General features: G+C 39.7%; 1 protein-coding gene across 1 annotated transcript; it reads left to right on the top strand.

The window, feature by feature from the left end:
• The first annotated feature begins 802 nt into the window (after window positions 1–802).
• Window positions 803–22,243, top strand: LOC131425798 (NPC intracellular cholesterol transporter 1 homolog 1b). Its single transcript, XM_058587963.1, has 7 exons — window positions 803–940; window positions 1,107–2,045; window positions 2,109–2,326; window positions 2,392–3,923; window positions 21,037–21,149; window positions 21,221–21,786; window positions 21,842–22,243. Exons 1-7 carry the CDS (start codon window positions 910–912, stop codon window positions 22,241–22,243), a joined length of 3,801 nt encoding a protein of 1,266 aa, XP_058443946.1. The 5' UTR covers window positions 803–909.
• The last annotated feature ends 30 nt before the right edge of the window (window positions 22,244–22,273 follow it).

A 22,273-nucleotide genomic window follows, 5' to 3' on the forward strand; every position in this document is an offset into this window, starting at 1 on the left:
ACGAAATTTAGATTTTTTCCAAACACTGGTTATAACCGCGGAACATTAAAAAGCTACTTAAGAGTTATTATAGTTATTATTTATAAAGCCGTTCTAAGCAATAAGCAGGTTCACCTCTGAGGGAGCAATGTTAATGTCATTCAACTTAAAAGTTTTTCGAACTCAACCCATTCGAAACATTTCTACCAAGCAGTTTGTTGTGCGTTTCTTCTAGCGCTGAAAAATTTATAGCGGATTAGCTGAATGGCTAATCGGTTGATTGAATTGAGACTTACGATGACTGTGCGATAATCACTTCATAGAGGGTTCGCGATAAACTGGTGATACTGATTCTACAGCAGGTGTTCAAATCGAGACACTACTTCGGACATGGGTTCGTATCATTGGAAGTGTTTCCTATTTGTATACTGGTGTGATATCAGCTAATTGTTGATATTGCGTGCAACTATGAAACTTGACCTGTCTGACAGGCTTCGTAGTCAACTTTTAACGGGATAATTTTGGGATTATATCTAAGATTATACCGTACGTATTGAATGGTTTGTAAGCACAATTCTCTATTTCTGTAACCTCAAAATGCTTCAGTTTGATTCACTAATACATGTTTTGGTTCCCTGCCGGTTTCCCGTGACCGCCGGGCCTGGATTGTATCGTTTATCTCACGCGATGAACGCCGAAAGAAAATGTATTACATTGTAATCTTATCGCTAGAAGACAAAGTTGCTATCTACGATTGGGTAGTCGGCTTAGACGGCATTCGATGGCCTTTCAGACAATCATCGATTAGTATTGTGCGGACCGTTCTTCGCGTCGGACGCTTTCCGGATAACGAGCTCTCTAGATAGTCAACAAATTGGAAGATACTGTTACTAGTTCAGTAGTTGGTAAATGAAATTTCCGTAAATAATCATGAGTGGCGGAGAAACGAAGTTTTCAAGTGGTACGTTCTAGCTTTTTTTTATTTCAATTCGTCATTCTTGACGATAGGATCTAATCTCTTGAATTGTATATTGTGAATCGTTTTGCTTAAACAGGTGTTTTCAAATAACACCTGGATGATCAATTGAAGCTCTGAAGTCTGTTTATCTGATTAATCTACCTTTCAGTGTACATCCCGATTGTACTGTTATTGGTCGCAGTGCTTAATCTAGCGACCGCTCAGAATGGCGAACATCACTGTGTAGCGTACGGAATTTGTCACACGATCGGCATGCACTCTCAGAACTGTCCGACAAGTGATCCTCCGAAGCCCTTGGACAATCTGGCAGCGGTAGAGATCATGCGAAGACGTTGTGGGTTTATGTTCGAATCCGAGGATACTCCCGTTTGCTGTGACTTCAATCAGTTGGTAGAGTTGGATAATAACTTCAAAAATGGTGAGATGATTTTCGGTCGGTGCGATACCTGCATCAAGAATATGCTGTTTAGTATATGCAGCATGGCGTGTAGTCCAGAGCAGAGTCGTTTTCTGACAGCCTTTCCCAGTGAAGATGGAACTTACGTAGAGAAGGTGGAATATCGTATCGATCGGGAACACGTGAAAGGGGTGTATGATTCGTGCAAGGGTATCATCGTTCCGTCGAGTGGAAAATATGCAATGGACATGGCTTGTGGAGGCTGGGAGGCAAGTCGGTGTACCGCAGAGCGATGGTACGAATTTCTGGGAGATTCCATTAACAATGAGTACGTACCGTTTCTGATAGAGTACCAGTATCCGGAAGAACCAGAGGTGCGCTACAACCAGGATGTTCTGCCTTGTAACGAGTCATACGATAACTCGGTAAGCTGTTCGTGTGTGGATTGTTTCGATAGCTGTCCCGTTACGAACCCCCCGGAGGCAGAAGATCCCGGCTTTTTGATTGGAGACCTGAACGGAATAACTTTTGTGATTGCAGTAGGAGTCGGAGGCTTTGGGTTATTGTGGATTTTGTTGACATCTCTGTTCTGGAAGGGCTACGGCAAGTCAAAAGATGTTCCGGAATTCTGCGGAGGATTCCAGTCCGTCAATGGTGCCCTGATGAGTTTTTTCTCTGCTTGGGGAACTTGTGCGTAATGTGTAATGGTTAGTGTCAATGACTAGTTACTAAATTCATTGTACCCTGTTGTAGTTTGTGCCGCACATCCGATTCTGGTTCTGGCAATTTGCTCCTGGTTGATTGCCGGTCTATGCTATGGAATCATTTTCCTTCAGATTACAACTGATCCCGTTGAGTTGTGGGCTGCTCCGCAGAGTCGTTCACGTTTGGAGAAAGATTATTTTGATGAACGATTTTCGCCATTTTTCCGCACCGCACAGATTTTTATCAAACCGATCAAGCAGGACTACGTGAGGCAGTGAAATGCTTTCCCTTCTACTTGCATTCACTAATCCGCGAACAATTTTTTTTTCAGATCATCCATCCAACCGCTACGGGCAACATCACTTTTGGTCCAGCATTTGACAAAGAGCTCTTGCTGGAAGTGTTTGCATTACAGGAAAACATTGAACAGATTGGTCAGGAAGAAGGAGCAGGTCTGGAGAAGATCTGCTACGCTCCGATGACGGCTGCCGGAAAGGAGACCGAATTAAGCGAATGTACTGTTCAGTCGGTGTTTGGATACTTTCAGAATAGTTACGACAAATTCAATGATGTTTACACGGATATCGAAGGTTACGAAATGACATACCTAAACATCATCAACGATTGTACAAAAAACGCGTATCTGCCGGCTTGTTTCGGTCCTTACGGTGGTCCAGTAGAGCCGGGAGTTGCAGTCGGTGGCTTTCCAAAATCAGAAGATGGCGGAAGTCCAAATTTTAGACTGGCCACCGGATTGGTGATGACATTTTTGATCAAGAACAAAGCCGACAAGGATAAGCTGGGGCCAATGATGGAGTGGGAGAAGAAGTTTATCAAATTTATCGAGAAGTTCGAGAGTCCTCTGATGGACATTGCATATACGGCGGAACGTTCGATTGAAGACGGAATCGATGCAATGTCCGAAGGGGAGATGATAACCGTTATCATCAGTTACGTGGTTATGTTTGTGTACATCACGGTTTCGTTAGGGAAAATATCCGGTTTCAGGACTTTCTTCAACGAATCCAAAATCACTTTGGCTGTTGGAGGAATTACGGTCGTGTTAGTGTCAGTAGCTTGCAGTTTGGGATTCTTTGGCTACCTTCAACTGGCCACCACTATGTTAACCATTGAAGTGATACCGTTTCTGGTGCTAGCGATTGGAGTGGACAATATCTTCATGTTGGTTCACGCGTACCAGCGAATCGATCGGGTGGAAACTCCCGAAACGTCCCAAGCGATCGGTAAGGCTCTGGGACAAATTGGCCCATCGATTCTTCTGACCTCGGCAAGCGAGTGCTGCTGCTTTGCTATCGGAGGTCTGTCTCCAATGCCCGCCGTAAATACCTTTGCTTGGTATGCCACGGTGGCACTGTTAGTGGATTTCATCCTGCAGATAACGGCATTTGTAGCATTGATGGCACTGGATGAGCGCCGGGCTGCCAGCAAACGTCTGGACTTGCTATGCTGTATCAAGAGTAAACAAGAATCAAACAAGACGCAAGGTACTGGTTTTCTGGAGAAAATCTTCGGCAATTACTACGCTCCGTTTCTTATGCAAAATAGTGTGAGACGGATAGTTTTGGTCGTATTTCTAATTCTGTCGTCGCTATCGCTTATGATTGTGCCAAATATCGAGCCTGGATTGGACCAGCAGCTGTCCATGCCTAAGGAATCACATCTGGTCAAGTATTTCCAGTTCATGGCCGACCTGCTCTGGATGGGACCGCCGGTATATTTTGTGCTCAAGCCAGGGTTGAACTATTCGGACACGTCGGATCAGAACGTTGTTTGCGGAGGAGTGCTGTGCGATCCGGACTCGATTCAAACGATGTTGTATTTGGCCTCCTTGTACCCGGAAATGTGAGTATTCTTATAATTTTACTGACTACCTAGAGTTACCTTGATATTTACGATCTGTTTCAACGCTACCTGAAACGCTAGCAGTTTTTTAAAGACTAATGATTAAGGCTGTTTAGCTAAAGAATTTCATTCCGATCAAGACTAAAACTGAATCATCTATTTAATGGCTTACTATCCCAAACATTATTTCACGAAAAAAAATCAATATCGGTATTTTTGTATATAGTCTCAAAATCAATCTTTCTCTAGACTTACTCAAACAAACTTGTCTAGCCTAGCCTATACTTAAATAAATACGCTCTCCTGCTTTCGGAATCGAACTGTATGAACATAGAATAAAATTCTTCTAAAATTTTCAAAATGGAGGCTTGTCGTTCTAAAAAAAATATACTGAGCTTTCTACGTTTCTTCCAGACGTGAAGGTCTCATATCAAATCTGTCGAAGAAAATAATGTTGATTCTGGGTAGATGGATTGGATGGTCCGCACACTTTCCACAGTATTTGTTTGAGAAGCATTGAAAGTTTTTTTTTCGAACGACGTAAAATCCAACTGACTATTCAATAAGGTAAACAATTTGAAAACATTAGAAAATGTACGTCAGTCTCGGGTTAGCGGTTCAATGCATAGAGCGTTGGTCTTACAAGTCAGTTGTCGTATGTTCGAGCCGACCTGGTAGGATTCTTATTGTCAGTAGGATCCATAGTACTAGCCCTGCAATGATTCTGTACACTAAGAATCGGCTGCGAAGTCTGTTGAAACAGAAAGGCCAAATTCCACGAAAGGATTGTAATGCCAAGACTTTGCTTTAGAAAATGTACGTTTTATGATCCACGTTCAAATCCGTTGGAAATATTATAAATGGCATAATGGCATAAGTTACCAACGGTTCGGTAATTGTGCAATGGTTAAATAAATATATTCGGTTGCTCGATCACCAATGGAAATTGATCTTCAATGTCAACATCTTTTTCTGAGCAGCCTGTTGAAGCGAATAGAACAAAATAAAGCAGAGTACTTCACTTCAGGTTAAATTGAGGTAACTTTATTTACAAGCTTAGCCTAGTTCTTAATATAATACATATTACTCAAGCGATGTTTAACTATACTACAATGATCGGCCACTGCCGATCATATGGTATTGTTCAGCAGCAGTGCGTATCGTATCCACACAAAGAGAGATAGCTACTATTGTCTTGTTGTTTATTGTGCGCAGAAAGCTTGCGTTCCCCGCTTGCTTTCTGCGTCACTTCTAACTTCTTGTGGTGAGATATCCTCTCGCCGTATTTTGTTTGTGCTGATAGCGATTCACAAGCACATATTGCCAAGAATGACAAATTGACCGCTACCACGGATGAAATGTATATTTCAACACTTCCCCACAATTTGTACATTCAGCACTTTGAATAACCTTCTGTGCGTACTTTTTGGTAACACCTTGGTGAACGCATCGGCTGGTTGATCGGTGCTTGGGATGTATTGAAGATGAACTCTTCCTTCATTGATCAGCTCCCTGATGAAAAAATATTTAATGTCTAAATGGTTTTTTCTCTGATGTGATCTTGGTTCCGTTGCAATATGCATGCAAGGGATGCTGTCGTCCATGATGACAAATGTTACCACTATGCCCAATTCGTTCAGAAGCTTTGTTAACCACATTCCTTCTGTTGCCGCTGAGCATAATGCAATTAATTCAGCTTCTGTCGTTGATAAGCTAATCGTTGCTTGCCGTTTCGTTGACCACGGAACCAAGTTTCCATATAACAGGAAAGCAAAACCTGATACAGATTTTCTATCATCAGTATCATTTGCAAAATCAGCGTCAGCATATCCTACTAACGGTGATTGATCATTTCCATGTGTATACACTATTTTGGTATGCATGGTTCCTTGCAAGTACCTTAATATACGTTTCAATCCTGACCAGTGCTCGTCTGTTGCACAGTTGTTATATCTGCTAAGTTTGCTAACTGCAGTGCATATATCCGGCCTTGAAGTTAAAGAGAGATATTGTAAACACCCTACTAGTTCTCTGTAAGGATGCTCAGTTGGCTTGCCACCATTATTTGACCATTTTGCATTTGCATCCAGCGGTGTCCCCACTGGTTTACAGTCAATCATTCCAAACTTTTTCAGGACCTTTTTCACATATTCTGCTTGTGAAATTTCCAACGTTTGTTTTTCAATATCGCGAATTATTTCCATACCAAGGAAATGTTTCACTTCTTTTAAATCTTTCATTTGGAATATCCTTCCAAGCTCGATTTTTATCCAGTCAATTTTACCAATATCCTTGGAAATCAACAGTATGTCATCTACATATAAAATCAGAAATATTTCTTTTGATTTTTCCATGTAGATGCAGCAGTCACTTTTTAATGCGATGAATCCAAGTTGCTTAATTTTATCGTCAAACCGTTTATTCCATGATCTGCTTGCTTGCTTCAATCCATATATACTTCTGTGTAGACGGACAGCAATAATTTTTCCGATTTCATTCGCAGGTAATTTCATGTAAATTTCCTCTTCCAATTCTCCATTGAGAAATGCTGTTTTTACATCCATCTGATGAACATGCATTTTATGTTCGTTGGCAAGTGCTAGGATTACACGAACACTTTCCAATTTGGCCACAGGTGCAAATGTTTCACTGAAATCAAATCCTGGACGTTGCGAACACCCTTTGGCGACTAATCGTGCTTTATATCTGCCGTCTTCCTTAATTGAGAAAATCCACTTTGAATGAATTGCTCTAAAACCTTCTGGCACACAGTTAACCACTGTCCATGCCTTGTTTTGATGCAAAGATTTGAGTTCTTCTTTGATTGCTGCTTTCCAATTTAGCCAATCATCCCGCTTTTTCAAATGTTCAATGTTTTGTGGAATTTCATCATCATAGGCTAATGTCAATTTAGCAACGTATTCTGAAAATCTTTCAGGCTTTCTTCTGTTTCTAGCGCTTCTTCGCAATTCCTGCTGTTCCCCAGCAGTGCCTTCTTCTGCTGTTTCATAATCTATATTGTCCTCATACGTACTTTCGTAGTCAGTTTCTTCTGTCGAATCAGCATTGTGTAGATTTTCTATTATAGTTGTATCATTTCCATTTTCCGATTCCAGTTCTTCGTAGATACCCTCTGTCTGGCTTCTCTCGGATTGGATTACAACATCAATGGGGCACATTGTAACCTTTCCTTCGTCATTTGATGTTTCTTTATGATTACCCATCGATTTCTCATCAAATGTGACGTTTCTGGCAATTACAATTGAACGTGTTTCTATGCTCCACAATCTATAACCATTATTTGCGTATCCCACAAAAATTAACGGTTGTGTTTTTGAGTCCAGTTTATGACGTTTTTCTTTGGGTATTTGTCTGTAAGCTTTACAACCAAATATTTTAAGGTGGTTAACTTTTGGCTTCTTTCCAAACCACATTTCAAATGGTGTCTTAGCTTCTGTTAGAGCACTCGTAGGTGAACGATTTAATAGATATGTTGCAGCATACAATGCTTCACCCCACATATCTTTAGATAAACCACTAGCATACAACATTGCTCTAACCTTTTCCATCAAAGATCTGTTTAATCTTTCGCTTACACCGTTTTGCTGTGGCGTGTATGGTACTGTGTACATTATTCGAATTCCCTTTTCTTTACAGAAATTCTGAAACTCAGTACTCGTATATTCGCCGCCATTATCACAACGTAGCATCGACATTTTTTGACCAAAACATGCCGTTGCCATTGCTTCATATTCTTTCATTTTTTCGAGGACTTCTGATTTATTTTTCATGAGGTAAACTACCGCAAAATGCGTGAAATCATCGGTAAATGTTACAAAGTAGCGAAAACCATCATATGTGTCCTTTTCCATACTTCCACAAACATCCGTATGAACTATCTCTAACGGTCTTCTAGACCTTGGTAGTTCCATGTTAATAAACTTCATCGTTTGCTGTTTCCCAGCTAAACATCCATCACAAACTTCCCGTTCGTGAAAATCTCTAGGGATCACATTGATACCCTCAACCATTTGCTTTTTAAAAAGCATTTCGATTCTTGACCAACTCAAATGTCCAAGTCTTTCATGCCATGTTTTAAGACTGACTTGTTTCCCGACATACGCTGCTGGATTCTTATCCACCAATGACGACTCATCGCCAATCAAATCAAGGTAGTATAAGTTCTCAATGAGACTTCCGACTGCAATGATTTCTTCATTAGATTCAAAGATGACCTCTTTATCCATAAAAGTAACCCTTTTTCCACAATGACTTGCTTTTCTAACCGAAAATAAGTTTTCTTCCAAATTTGGAACGAAAAGAACGTTGTACAATTCTAAATAATTTACTTTATTTTTACCAATAACTGAACAGAGTTTCATGTTTCCTTTCTTCGTAGCCCGAAGAGTTTGGCCAGACTTTGCGGTGGTAACGGATACATTTAATGTTTCCACATCCTCCAGCAAGGATTCATCATTCACCATGTGATCAGAAGCGCCGGAATCAACCACGAATCTCACCTTCTTGTTTTTCGGAAACCCAGCCATCATAGCGTGTACTCTTTTCTTCTGCGGTATCTTAGATTTCTCCTTCTCTGCAGCAATGAACTTCTTCATTAACGGACACTTGTTTTTATAGTGACCGGTTTCGTTACACCCGAAACATCTAACGTCCTTTTTCCTGCTAGCTAATGCTACATTTTTAATCTCTTTCCTTTCAGCTTCCCCAGCAGCAGCATCATAGAACATCCGTTTAATTTCCAATATCGGCTTCGCACATAACTCCTCATTGGATAACACCATCAGAGCACCTTTCACATGCCTATACCTTTCCGGTATGGCAATGAGCAATGCATGAACCTTTTCTGCCACTGTTAGTGTCGATCCCATGCGTTCTAGTTCACGAATGATGAGATCGTATTCATCAAATATTCTTGACAAGCTGCCAAGATTTCGCTGTTTGATGGAATACAAACGATCCCGCATGTTCACCATCGCGGATGTACCGGCTTTTTGGTACGTCCTCACTAGTGTGTCCATCGCCTCCTTCGCGTATTGCAGTCCGATCAGTTTGTTCAGCACAGTGTTGTCTACCATCGTTACAATGGCATCGATGGCGTCGACGTCTTCATCTATTCTATGCTTTAGCTTCAATTTTCGTTGTTCGGCTTCGGCTGCAGTTTCCCCAGGGACTTCCTTCGCGAAATTTTCCTCCTCCGGTGTACGAAGAAGTGTGTGAGAGAGCTTCATCTTTGCCAGATGATGCTCTATACGCCATTTCCAGGCTGTGAAATTGGCTTCGTCATCATCAAAGACGTTTAAATGCCTCTGCGAGGAGAATACTGCATGGATTGGTATAGTGCGCTCGAGAGTTCCCCTCTCGTAGGCACCAGTTCTCCGCGATCCACCTTCTCCTGCATCACTGCCGTTGTCAGTCATGGTTGACGAATCAGGTTATCCTTGTCAGCTGTGTAGCTTCCGCGCTGGATTATGCAAACTATCCGTTTGCACAGTAAACAAACTGTCCGTTTGCTTCAATCGATCTCTACGATTGTACTGTCCCGTAGGTTAACCACCTACTAGAAATGATCAAATAACCTTTGATCGAATAATCGAATAACTTTCGATTTTGGTTGTCAAGATGTAAGGAACCGAATAACCTTCGAACCTTATAATCCTGGGCCCATAACCTTGTTGAAGTGAATAGAACAAAATAAAGCAGAGTACTTCACTTCAGATTAAATTGAGGTAACTTTATTTACAAGCTTAGCCTAGTTCTTAATATAATACATATTACTCAAGCGATGTTTAACTATACTACAATGATCGGCCACTGCCGATCATATGGTATTGTTCAGCAGCAGTGCGTATCGTATCCACACAAAGAGAGATAGCTACTATTGTCTTGTTGTTTATTGTGCGCAGAAAGCTTGCGTTCCCCGCTTGCTTTCTGCGTCACTTCTAACTTCTTGTGGTGAGATATCCTCTCGCCGTATTTTGTTTGTGCTGATAGCGATTCACAAGCACATATTGCCAAGAATGACAAATTGACCGCTACCACGGATGAAATGTATATTTCAACACAGCCTAGATAGCCGTGTAGTGTCGGTAGCGGACCTCAACTGGCCAAGAATGATCACCTGTCCCGGTGGTAGAAGTCCACCAAACAGATAAGCCGTGTGGTATCTGACGGAATTATTTCAACTTCATACACTGGTTTCCTGATCCATGTCGTAAAAGGCCACTAAAACGGGAGCTAACAAGTCAAGGTGTATTGCCGAGCCAATTACTGAACGACTGCAGGAGCCTAAAAAAGGCAGTTGTAAACGGAACATTTGTGGGCTTTGCTCTTGCGCAGCTCAAAACTCAGTGTCACAGTTAGACTGACTAATTGAAGGCATGGACCGAAAATATGTCTATTTTTCGGCATATTTGTCGTATAACCGGTCTTCGCCGAGCGATGATTTCATATTCTTTATTTTATATGAATTCCAGTGGAGCTAAAACCATTACAAGTAAACTCTATTCATTTGCTCTCATAAATTAGCACATGGGCTGAAAAGTCCCGGCCCTAACAAAAAGAACACGTGATCTTCATTAAAAAAAGTTCTTCAAGAAGCAATGTAAAATTAAAACACGAGATTGTTTTTTTATCCGTCCCGCATTAACGTAACTACTTATCCGGGTTTTTGGTTCTCCATACATGGTTGAATCTGTGTATGGGGAGCTAAAATTGAAGGATATTCTATCATTTCTCACCCAATGTGGTAAGAAGCAATAGTCTGAAGGGTTCATCGTTCTTCCTGGAGTGAATGAATCTATTCTGTATTGACCTTAAAATATATATTGCGAATCGTTCTGCATTCCTCCGGGAATGTAGAATGGTGTCGCTTTTGTAAAATCTCTAAATTCTCTCGGGGGTTGGAGGTTTTATTAACTGTGTATTTTGGCACCGGCAAAACAATGTTCATTTGAAACAACCAACAATTCTTTGGAACAATTATATTCTGAGTTTAAGATAACAAATTTTGTTTGACTTATTGATATCTCGGTTTGAAACAACTATTTTTTGGTTTGATTGCCAACTAATCGTTTTGTAATTTTACAACCACGTCTTTGACGTATCATAAATCTAACATTATGAGGTCTAGATAATTTAGTTGACGCGATGAAAATTAAGTCTTATATTTTCTTATGAAACACAATCATGTGCTTTAATGCGTCTGCCATTTTTCCTATTTTTATCATGCAAAGCCGACACAGAAATACGGAATATTTTCAATGATTGAGCGCAGTGGGCTTATGATACGTTTTATTCGCTTATAATACAGGCACTAACAATGGTCACATTTATAACCAAAATATCCTTATGATAGATATCTCGCCAATAGCGAAATTGTCCATTCTTTTTTTACATAGAGGTTTTAGCCTTAAGGTCACAATCAATCAATCAAATTGTAGGTACCATTATCTATATTCGGAACTGTGGAAAAAGCACGTCCGTTTTATTCGTATTCACTTCATCAAGTTATGCATCTGCAAAGACCTCATATTACAAAGATATCCAGCTCTCACATTTCTCGAAGAAATCATTGGCAACATCCTTTTTTGCTAACATGGCGCCCTCATGCGACTCTGCATCGAATCTCGTACATAGAAGTAGTGGAGATAAATGTCAAATTCGTGCGCGCCAAAATAGCAGGACTGCGCACCCATACAATTGACATGATAGGTTGAATGTGATGCCGTGCGATGGCGTTGTTGAGCTGAAGATTGATTTCGCTCCAAGCTGACAGGGCCTGGTATCTGACATTCAAAAATTGAAAGAAATATCTTAATACGAATGATGTTCGTAAAAATTCAATTTTTCTACCGGAGCAGTTCAATTTTCGAAAAAGCTTGACGTTTACACACCAAATTATTTTGACGGATGTCGATAAAATTTTTCTGACATTCAAACAGCTGAACATTTAGTAATCAGTTCAGCACAAGTTTCATTTGCTGAATGATCGGTAGAGTTTCGCGATCTTCGATCTGCAAAAATTTTTCGATCTGCAAAAAATGATTGTTTTACAAGTATGGATTATGACAATAATAACCCAGTCATTTGTTGATGGATTTATATTATTTAACTATCAATCGATTGGGAAACATATAACTTAAATATGTATGACAACATCGTATTTCAATAGCATACCGTTGAAAAATTGGCTGGAATCGACCTAAAACCTAAGCGAACCAATCACAGTAGGTCACAAAGGCTGTAATACCTTTGATTTCTCTTGCACGGCCGATGGTTTTGATTGTTGCGCATTTAGTTCAGTAGCAGTTCTGCTTCAGTCGGCATAGGGAGGCTTTTCGTCACGCATAAAAAATACCGCACCGTTCTGAGCAGTACGAACTTACGCACGAAGAGGAATCTAGAAATATATGCAACAACACATTTTTAACACAAGTTGTCTATCTACTCATCTATCTATTGATCGAGTTACGTAGAGCTTATTTTCATAAACCATGCAATAATTGCGTTACCAAATTTAATGGTTTGAAAAAAAAACATGGTGAAAATATTTACATCTAACAAGCAGAATCCACCAAGAAGGAACACAATGACGATGTGCAATGAAGACTGTCCCAGAAAGTATGGACGCACTTTGATTTCACTGTAAATAATTCACAAGTGTTAGATATTCAAATTTTATACGATATACTGATAATATTCATTCAGTAATAGCCGTTCAACCGAGAAGGTTGTGTATAGAAGCGTACAGTTTAATAACGCTGGTTAGTTTACACGCGTTAAATACGACAACGGTTGAACTACAGGTAGAGACCTGTTGGCAGCAGCCGTTAAAACGTAAAATCGTGCTGCATAAGAGAGCCCTAGTGCTGGGCCAAGCTGGTGAAGGAAACAACAAAGGGCGTTTCCCAAGCTCTACCCAGGCCACAATATACAGCCACAAGTGCTGAGCAGGAGAGTGCAAAGGCACATTGAAGAAGAAGAGTGCAAAGGCACACAGAAGCAGGAGAGTGCAAAGGCACACCGGTGCGAAGGCACTTCGGTGCAGAAGCATATCGGTGCGGAGCACAAGGAAGAAGGAGACAAGACAACTCGGTCTTTCCACTGCCATACAACACGCAGGTATACACCGGTGACCTGCGCTGGTTGCAGCTGGCGAAGACAAAAGTAAATCGGAAATCGAGTGGTGCTGGATGTCAGGTAGCAGTAGCATCACATCCAACAAGAACATCTACACTGAAATGAAAATCTTATTTATATGCATTAGATTTGTCATATGAATCATATGCAGAATATAATTCATAGAAATTATATGGAAACTTATAATCTTTATTTAATGTGTACGTCAAATCTAAATGGACGTTATCATAATGAAAGTTATGAAAATATCCCATATAATTTATATGGAAATCCAATGAAAGTCGTGAATAGTTGTGTCCTCGATATTCATCAACTGCTCCAGACCATTTCTTCAGGAGGTTCCGCATCTCAATGTAATTTTAAATTGCTGACAAGACAGCTCATCCAACTTCGTTCAAGGATATGCGTTAACGGACCATGAAATATATATCCGGTACATTTCATAACTCTATCTGTCTAGTAAGATTCATTTTTTTATTTTCAGTCTCGGGATCTCACTTCTCTTTCGCAACTATCATGAGGTGCTCCCTCACCGAATGGAATATTAGTAAAGCTTGAATCCTCAACGAAAAGTAGTTCTGCTATTATCTGCTTATCTTATCTGCTTATCAATTATCTGCTATTCGTATGACCTCCATTGAAAGTTATATATATATATATATATATATATATATATATATATATATATATATATATATATATATATATATATATATATATATATATATATATATATATATATATATATATATATATAATAAATTTTATAAAACTAGTCATATGGTATATATGAACCTATCTAAATAAATTCGAAGTGAATATAATATGCGCTTCATAAATTGTTCCAATGTATGTTGTACGGATATCTAGTTTTTTCTTTTCCTTTAGATTGAGTACTGTGTAGTGTTGGTTTCATTTTTTACTTTAAAGTTTGATTAAAAATTTTAATGTGATGGATGAATCCAAGGACGTAAATCCTAGCATGAATCCTATACCCCCACGAACGAAAAAATATCAGGAGAGCTCTTCTGGGCCTTGGATAGTCTTTTTTAGACGTATATCAAAGCCATTAAACATTTACCAAATTTCTAAAGGTTTGACATCACGATTCTCTTCAATCAAAGAGATCATAAAAGTAAATAACGATAAAATTTGTGTTGTGGTAAATAATTTGAAACACGCGAATGATATTGTCTCTTCGGAACATTTCAATAAAGAGTATAAAGTTTACATACCCTCCAAAGATGTCGAAATTGACGGTGTTGTTACCGAAGCGAGTCTTTCGGTAGATGATTTACTCAAGCATGGTGTTGGTCGTTTCAAGAACTCTATGCTTGAGGGTGTGAAAATACTGGAGTGCAAACAACTGTACTCAGTAGTTTATGAAGAGGGAAAAAAAGTTTATCGCCCATCAGACTCGTTTCGAGTGACATTTGCCGGATCTGCGTTGCCGTCCCATGTCTATGTCGATAAAATTCGCCTCCCTGTTCGGCTTTTTGTTCCAAATGTAATGAATTGTACGAACTGCAAAAAATTCGGACACACAGCTACTTACTGTAGCAATAAACCAAAATGTATTAAGTGTGAAGGACCTCATAAAGATAATGATTGCAACAAGGAAATTGAAAAATGTATTTATTGTGGGGAAAGTCCTCATGAGGATATTTCAGTATGCACTGCATTTAAAGTGCACAAAGACAAAATTAAGCTTTCTTTAAAAGCACGGTCTAAGCGCACATATGCAGAAATGCTTAAAACGGTCATTGATGTCCCCCCTTTGGAAACCGAAAACGGGTTTTCAAATCTAGAGGAAACAGAGGACTCTGACTCTGACGAAAATAGTGAAGGTAATTCGTTTATCACTACCCAAGGGTCAGTTAAGAGAAAGAAGTCTTCTTCCAAATTACCAAAAAAGACACCTAAAGTTTCATCATCAAAAAAAGATCCCCGTGTTAAACAAAAAAAGTCAAAACCAAAGACTGTGCCTCCTGGTTTGTCAAATTCACAAACCAATCCAGGATCTAGCACAGAAAAAGGTAATAATCCTGTGGGCTCCATTTCACAGCCACCAACAGGATTACTGAAGTTTTCGGAAATTGTTGAATGGATTTTCTCAGTATTCAATATATCTGAACCCTTAAAGACCCTCATAATGGCATTCCTTCCAATAGCTAGAAATTTTTTGAAGCAGTTATCAGCTCAATGGCCAATTGTCTCAGGTTTTGTATCTTTTGATGGATAATTTATCACCCGCCGCAAATGATACAATCACTGTCCTGCAGTGGAATTGTCGAAGCATCATGCCAAAACTTGATTCATTTAAAATTTTATTGCATAGTCAAAAATGTGATGTATTTGCTTTATGCGAAACATGGCTTACTTCAAACATAGCTTTAAATTTTAATGATTTTAACATTATACGTCTCGATAGAGACTCTCCGTATGGTGGAGTGCTTTTGGGAATTAAGAAATGCTGTTCCTTTTATAGATTAAACATCCCTTCAACTTCTAGTATAGAAGTTGTTGCTTGCCAAATAAACATTAAAGGCAAAGATATTTGCATAGCTTCGGTTTATATTCCTCCAAAAGCACAAGTTGGACAGCGACAGCTTAATGAAATGGTTGAAGCCCTTCCTGCTCCACGATTGATTCTGGGGGATTTAAATTCGCACGGAATGATGTGGGGTTCCGTTTACAATGATAGCAGATCATCTTTAATACAAAACATTTGTGACAATTTTAGCATGACGGTATTAAATATGGGTAGCATGACACGGATCCCAAGACCTCCTGCACGCCCAAGTGCATTAGATCTATCTCTTTGCTCAACATCAATTCGACTAGATTGCACCTGGAAAATATTGCCTGATTTACACGGTAGCGATCATTTACCAATCATCATCTCAATTAGCTGTAACAAATGTATTGCTAATTCAGCTAGTATTCCATATGATTTGACAAAAAATATCGACTGGATTAAATACCAAAGTAGAATCTCTAGTATTTTGAATTCAATGGAAGAGCTCCCTCCACTTGAAGAATATGACTTCCTCGTTTGTTCGATTCTGGAGGCCGCAGAACAATCCCAAACTAAACGCTTTCCTGGGCCAACGACTAACAGAAGGCCTCCCAACCCCTGGTGGGACAAAGAGTGCTCAGAGGCTAAACTCGCAAAACAAAATGCTTGCAAGACGTTTCTAAAACGGGGAGGAGGAACTCCTCAGAATTTTGAAAAACTTATGGTTTTAGAAACCAAGTACAAGAGCATACTTCGAGCCAAAAAATGTAGCTATTGGAGACATTTTGTCGAAGGTTTGTCAAGAGAAACCTCAATGAGCACTCTTTGGAATACGGCCAGACGAATGAGGAATCGTAACTTGGGCAATGAGAGTGATGAATACTCGAACCGATGGATATTTGACTTTGCTAGGAAAGTTTGCCCAGATTCTGTTCCTACGCAGAGCATTATACGGGAATCTCCTCCAAATAATGGTTTTATTAATAACCCATTTTCAATGATGGAATTTTCTATAGCACTCTTGTCTTGTAACAATAACGCCCCTGGGTTGGACAGAATTAAATTCAACTTGGTGAAGAATCTGCCCGACCTCGCAAAAAGACGTTTGTTGGAATTGTTCAACAAGTTTCTTGAGCAAAATATTGTTCCACCTGACTGGAGACAAGTGAAAGTTATCGCCATTCAAAAGCCGGGGAAACCAGCTTCCAATCACAACTCATATAGACCCATTGCGATGTTGTCCTGCATCAGAAAATTGTTCGAAAAAATTATTCTACGACGTCTCGACACTTGGGTCGAGACGAACGGTTTGTTGTCAGATACTCAGTTTGGCTTCCGTAGAAATAAAGGGACGAATGATTGCCTTGCATTACTTTCGTCTGACATCCAAATTGCCTTCTCTCAAAAGCAACAAATGGCATCTGTATTTTTAGACATTAAAGGAGCATTTGATTCAGTTTCCATTGATGTTCTTTCAGACAAGCTCCACCAACATGGACTTCCAGCGGTTATAAATAATTATTTGCACAACCTTTTGTCAGAGAAGTGCATGTATTTTTCACATGGCGATTTGGCAACATTCAGAATTAGCTACATGGGTCTCCCGCAAGGCTCATGCCTCAGTCCGCTCCTCTATAATTTTTACGTGAATGACATTGACAGCTGTCTAGTAACCCCATGTACACTAAGACAATTGGCAGATGATGGCGTAGTTTCAGTTACTGGACCCAAAGCTATTGATCTGCAAAAACCATTGCAAGATACCTTAGATAACTTGTCCGTTTGGGCTGTCCATCTGGGTATCGAATTCTCTGCGGAGAAAACAGAGCTGGTCGTCTTTTCAAGAAAGCATGATCCCGCGCAGCTTCAGCTTCATATGATGGGAAGAATGATCCAACAGGTTTTAACTTTTAAATACCTCGGGGTGTGGTTCGATTCCAAATGCACGTGGGGAGGACACATTAGGTTTCTGATAACAAAATGCCAACAAAGAGTAAATTTTCTTCGAACAATAACAGGATCTTGGTGGGGTGCTCATCCGGAAGATCTAATAAAATTGTATCAAACAACGATACTTTCAGTGATGGAATATGGATGCGTTTGTTTTCGTTCCGCTGCAAACTCTCATTTTATCAAACTTGAGCGAATTCAGTACCGTTGTTTGCGAATTGCCTTAGGCTGCATGCACTCGACACATACAATGAGTCTTGAAGTTCTGGCGGGAGTTCTTCCATTAAAAGATCGATTTTGGGAGCTTTCATCACGCCTGCTAATAAGATGTGAGGTGCTGAATCCCATGGTAATTAATAATTTCGAACGACTAGTCGAGCTTCGATCTCAAACAAAATTTATGACAGTATATTTTAACCATATGTCACAGGAAATCAACCCTTCAAGATATATTCCTATCCGTGTCAGCATCCTAAGTGCCCCTGACTCAACTTTATTTTTCGATACATCCATGCAGCGTGAAGTGCGTGGAATCCCGGATCATCTACGCTCGACGGAAATGCCAAAAATATTTTCAAGTAAGTTCAGGCATATTGACTCTGAGAAAATGTTTTATACGGACGGATCGCGAATTGAAGAAGCGACAGGGTTTGGTATGTTCAACAATAATGTTTCGGCCTCATTTAGGCTTCAAGAACCTGCATCTGTTTATATAGCAGAGCTAGCAGCAGTTCATTATAGTTTGAGTGTAATCGTCACATTATCTCCAAACCATTATTTCCTCTTCACAGATAGTCTGAGTGCAATTGAAGCCATTCGCTCAAACGCTGCTGGCAAAAATGAACCTTTTTTCCTGGGCAAAATAAAACAGTGCCTGAACGACTTATTGAACAATAATTATCTAATCACTATAGTCTGGGTCCCGGCTCATTGCTCCATTCCTGGCAATGAAAGAGCCGATATTTTAGCCAAACGTGGTGCTATTGAGGGTGAAATTTATGAGCGACCGATTGCTTTCAACGAATTCTATAGCTCGTCTCGCCAAAGAACACTTGCCAGCTGGCAAGCATCTTGGGATAGAGATGATCTGGGTCGGTGGATGCACTCAATTATTCCGAAAATATCGACAAAGGCATGGTTCAGGGGACTGGAGTTGAGTAGGGATTTCATTCGTGTGATGTCCAGACTCATGTCCAATCACTACACGTTAGATGCACATCTCCTTCGAATTGGGCTCTCCGAGACTAATCATTGTGCTTGCGGAGAAGGTTATCGGGATATTGATCATGTCGTTTGGACATGCGTGGAGTATCGTGATGTCAGATCTCAACTAATAAATTCTTTGCGTACCCAAGGTAGACTATCCAATATCCCAGTTCGAGACATTCTTGCTTGTCGTGACCTTTCATACATGAAACTTATTTATCATTTCATAAAGAAAATTGGAGTTTCAATTTAATAAAGGCCCCTTTTAAGACTTAGTTCTGATCCCAGCTGCGTCCATGAGTTCAACCAATAGCTAAATTAGAATAAAAATTATGTAATGATACAAACAAACTCGAAACAGTTTATGAAATTATCAACAAAATGTCTGAAAATAACAGCTTATTTTATAATTTATAGAAGTTAATCGTTTGGTTCAAATAATATTTCCGAGTAGATTTCATAATTAATGACGAGTTACCTAAGATGATATTTAAGCTATAAGAGAATATGTTTTATTAAATTCAAAACGTTGTGACTATGTTAGAATTAAATTAGGATAAGAATATTATGTAAAAGTGATGCTACGGCGAAGAAAAACTTATGTAAACTGCCTTAAGAAATAAACGTATTTATGGAAAAAAAATACTGATAATATTAGACTACAACACCAGAATATTATTCTCAACATTCGCTAATTAGCCATTGTAGACTAGTTGGCGCACCTTCTTGCGAACGTTCCTCATTAAATTCCGCACAGACTTCTTGGCGACAAGTTTTGTAAACTTTTTCCAATATTTTTCGAACTGTTGAATGGTTTCGTCTGCCGAGACATGTTTCCTAAGATGTGCCTTCGTTAATGCCCAAAATCCCTCAATTGGTCGAAGTTGTGGGCAATTTGGTGGATTCATGTTTTTTGGGACGAAAGTGACATTTGTGGTAGTATACCATTCTACTGTTGATTTCGAGTAGTGGCAAGAAGCAAGATCTGGCCAGAAGACAACAGGATGCTTGTGGCTTCGAATCATGGGTAGAAGTCGTTTTTGTAAACATTCCTTGATGTATATTTCGCTGTTCATTGAAGCAGTGGTGATGAAGGGTTTCGAAATCTAACCGCCGCTACAAATTGCTTGCAGGCCAGAGCTTTCTTACCAAATTTTTAGACTTCAATCGATGTCTCGGACTGGTTTAACACTTGCCTTTCTCGCACCGTATAATATTGTGGTCCCGGAAAAGATTTGTAATCGAGTTTCACGTAGGTTTCGTCGTCCATGATTATGCAGTTCAAATTTCCAGCAAAAATCGTATTGTACAGCTTTCGAACCGTCGGCCTGATCGATGCTTCTTGTTTCCGACTACGTTATTAATTGTTTCAGCTTCTCATAGGTTTGAAGATTCAAAAGTTCTTTAGCACGAAGAACGAATTTGACTTCGATGTGCCCACTTTTTTGGCCACATCCCGAACTGAATCCTCCTTCTTTTGCTCGAACACCTTCAGTATACGTTTATCCAACTGAGGGTTAGCAGGACCTTTTTTTCGACCCGTTTTCGGTTTAACCTCAAATGTGTTATCCTCACCGAATTTCCTGATTGCATTTCGCACGGCTTTTTCACTTACTCCTTCCATTTTTGCTATCTTTTATCTTTCTCAGTGACAGTCTGCGTTATGTGCACCATTTGTACACAATTTTCCGCTGCTGAAAGTCCACGCATTTCGAAACAAACTAATGAAAACGAATAAACAACTGCACAAGTGGTTAGAGAAGAGTGTAAACAACAGGACGCAGCCATGAAAATTGACAGATTCTGAACCATTGTGAAATGGTAGCGGTTTTTGGTTGCGCCCATACTTTCTGGGACAGTCTTTAAACATATTAAATGATTGTATCGTTTTATTAACAGAAATTATAAGCTCTGTCTTAAGAACAAATCATTAATTTATAGATAAATATTCCCATGCTTTATGCAGTACCAATTTAGTTAAGAATTCAGAAATGATATTATGAAAATGATCTTGAAGCGTAATTCTTGTTTTAGTACAAATAAATTGCACAATCTCATATGTACAGACTCATCCAATGTTATTGCTCAAAGTATTATAAATAAATTTGTATAAGAAACCAAGTCAACCTTCATTTTTACTGGTTCGCTATTTGTATTTGTTCGTAAATTAGTTTCTCTTCTCATCTCATCCATATGACAGGTAGATTCAGAATTTTTCCTGCCACAAAAATTAATTATTTTTTTTATTTATAATATACACACAAAAAATAATGATTTCAGAACCCGAATAGCTAGACCGGCTTCGTCCTGGCTGGACGATTACATTGACTGGCTGAGTATCGACACTTGTTGCCGTTACAATGAGGAAGACGGTTCGTTCTGTTTGAGCAGTAGTAAGTGTAGTCTTGTGAGTTTGTGACGTGGGGTTTTGTTTGAATTCATGAGTTTTTTTTTTATTTGACAGATACCAGCTGCAGCGTATGTCCCAAGGAGTTCGACGAAACCGGCATTCGTCCGACAGTGGCACAGTTCGAGCGCTACATGGAGTTCTTCCTTTCGGATATACCGGATGATCGATGCGCGAAGGCGGGTCGGGCTGCATACCTAACGGCGTTGAACTACGTGACGGATGCGTTCGGACATTTGAACGTCCATGATTCGTACTTTATGACCTATCATACGACTGTTATAACTTCCAGAGACTTCTACGAAGCTCTGCAGTGGGCCCGGAAGGTATCCGACGATATCCAGCGAACACTGGATGTGAAAAACACCGGAGTGGAAATATTTCCGTACAGTGTGTTCTACGTGTTTTACGAGCAGTATTTGACAATCTGGGAAGATGCACTGCTATCACTTGGGCTATCGTTGGCCGCAGTGTTTGTGGTGACATTTTTAGTAACTGGACTGGATATAGTTTTTTCGCTGATTGTAGTGCTGATGGTGTTTTTGATACTGCTGAATATGGGAGGTTTCATGTGGCTTTGGAACATAACCTTAAACGCGGTATCGTTGGTGAATTTGGTTATGGTAAGAACAATAGAGTTGTCATTTTATACATGAATTGAACCATGTTTTTTTTCAGTGTGTCGGAATTGGAGTCGAGTTCATTTCGCACATTGTCAGATCGTACAAAAACGAAACAGGAAGCAAAAATCAAAGAGCTAGATTGGCTCTAGCTAAAACAGGAAGCAGTGTGTTCTCCGGAATAACACTAACCAAATTTGCGGGGATCGTGGTTCTAGCGTTTGCGAAATCACAAATTTTCCAAATCTTCTACTTCCGGATGTACCTGGGAATCGTGCTGATCGGAGCGATTCATGGTCTGATACTTCTTCCCGTTGTACTGAGCTATGTTGGACCTCGACCAGTAGACCCTGTGAGACACAAGACTGAAGTTTTTTATGCACCGATGGCAGGATCAGCACCGGAGTTGTCTCATTCGGAGCACAGACAACGCGATTCGATGGCTCAGAAACGTACCTAATTTATTCACTCATTTACGATTGAAGCACAA

The sequence above is a fragment of the Malaya genurostris genome, chromosome 1 (genome assembly GCF_030247185.1).
Source record: "Malaya genurostris strain Urasoe2022 chromosome 1, Malgen_1.1, whole genome shotgun sequence".
Lineage (NCBI taxonomy): Eukaryota > Metazoa > Arthropoda > Insecta > Diptera > Culicidae > Malaya > Malaya genurostris.

Coding starts and splice junctions, on each gene's coding strand:
- LOC131425798 (XM_058587963.1), top strand. CDS start 910: ATGAGTGGCGGAGAAACGAAGTTTTCAAGTG. Junction 941..1,106: donor AGAAACGAAGTTTTCAAGTG/GTACGTTCTAGC, acceptor TCTACCTTTCAG/TGTACATCCCGATTGTACTG. Junction 3,924..21,036: donor GCCTCCTTGTACCCGGAAAT/GTGAGTATTCTT, acceptor TAATGATTTCAG/AACCCGAATAGCTAGACCGG.